Source organism: Anneissia japonica, unplaced genomic scaffold (genome assembly GCF_011630105.1).
Source record: "Anneissia japonica isolate Jap-2015-1 unplaced genomic scaffold, ASM1163010v1 scaffold209897_len1119_cov135, whole genome shotgun sequence".
NCBI lineage: Eukaryota > Metazoa > Echinodermata > Crinoidea > Comatulida > Comatulidae > Anneissia > Anneissia japonica.
In genome coordinates this window covers 1-1,119 of record NW_022704270.1, presented here as the reverse complement: position 1 = coordinate 1,119, position 1,119 = coordinate 1, and the positions used below count along the sequence as shown (strand labels likewise).

At 32.3% G+C, this 1,119-nt stretch overlaps 1 protein-coding gene across 1 annotated transcript; it reads right to left on the bottom strand.

The window, feature by feature from the left end:
- Positions 1-39: 39 nt before the first annotated feature.
- On the bottom strand, positions 40-1,033 carry LOC117104596. Its single transcript, XM_033245446.1, has 3 exons — positions 1,002-1,033; positions 471-700; positions 40-173 (listed from the first exon to the last, which is right to left on the bottom strand). The coding sequence occupies exons 1-3, from the start codon at positions 1,021-1,023 to the stop codon at positions 54-56; spliced, it is 372 nt and encodes a 123-aa protein (XP_033101337.1). The 5' UTR covers positions 1,024-1,033; the 3' UTR covers positions 40-53.
- Between the last annotated feature and the right edge of the window lie 86 nt (positions 1,034-1,119).

The window sequence follows — 1,119 nt, the reverse complement described above, 5'->3', positions numbered from 1 at the left end:
GACATAATAAAAAAAATGTAACCTTCCACCACATCTTCAAAATTATATTTTAATTAGACGGTATACATAAATATAATTATACTAACCCCTTTATCTGGTGGAATAGGAAAATCTAGTTTAACGTTAGCAAACCTATCTCGATATCGAAGTGTCGTTATCGTCTGGTTTTGTGTCTGTGAAATGAACATCGAAGCATAAACACGTGATTGAACTGTTAGTATTAGAGTATCAATCTAGTAGTATGTCGAACAAATCGCCTAAGCAATTGATGTCGTACTTAAAAGAAATATGCGAATGTACGTACAGACGATTAGTTAATACACCACGATTAAATGTTTGTCATCCATTGAAATCAATGAATTATTCATTATTCAATTGTCAATCAATAGCTAACTAATCAACAATCAAAACGACGATTACGTCACATGGCCAAGATTATGACATAACGAAAGGAATTATTGTAAACTTACAACATTTACTTCTACGGATGGTCCGTCGTCTGAATTTAAACAATTTTCCTCGTCACTAGGCCTACAATCTGCTTTTAAAGATCTAAGAATCATAAGGTAGGATGAATGTACATATTGTCCTAGGCTGAACCGGAGGGTTGCATTGGGGTACGAGAACGAAAGTTGCTGAATCGTAGGCTTCCATGTTCTGACTAAAGTCGACCTGCTGCTCCTGGTAGTTATTCTTTCCTCTGCAGTCGAAGTAAATCACAAAGATGTATTTAATCTAATATATATATGTATATCAAATCAAATAAATAATAATACAGTGCTCAAAACATGATGTAATAAATAAGTCAAACATCGTTCACCAGCAAAAGTAGATTACGTGAACTGTTTGATAGATTTATTACATCATGTTCCCATATATTTGAACACTGTATTATTATATCCTAATTACTATACAAATCCGATTTGATACTATCAAATTTAAATTCCCTCTATGTATGCACACAACACTATCACTTAATGCAAGTATATAAAACATAATACCTGATATGAAACTATTGGTCATTCCGTCCCCTATAATTTCGAAGAAAAGAAAAACAACCATTAATGTATATTATACCATCAACCATTAAAAAGTAGTGTTTAAAATTACTAGTCTAAG

Excerpts from the sequence above, each read along its gene's own strand:
- LOC117104596 (XM_033245446.1), bottom strand. The coding sequence starts at position 1,023 with ATGACCAATAGTTTCATATCAG. Across the intron at positions 701-1,001 it reads GACCAATAGTTTCATATCAG|AGGAAAGAATAACTACCAGG; the intron begins GTATTATGTTTT and ends CTTCGACTGCAG. Across the intron at positions 174-470 it reads CATCCGTAGAAGTAAATGTT|ACACAAAACCAGACGATAAC; the intron begins GTAAGTTTACAA and ends TTCATTTCACAG.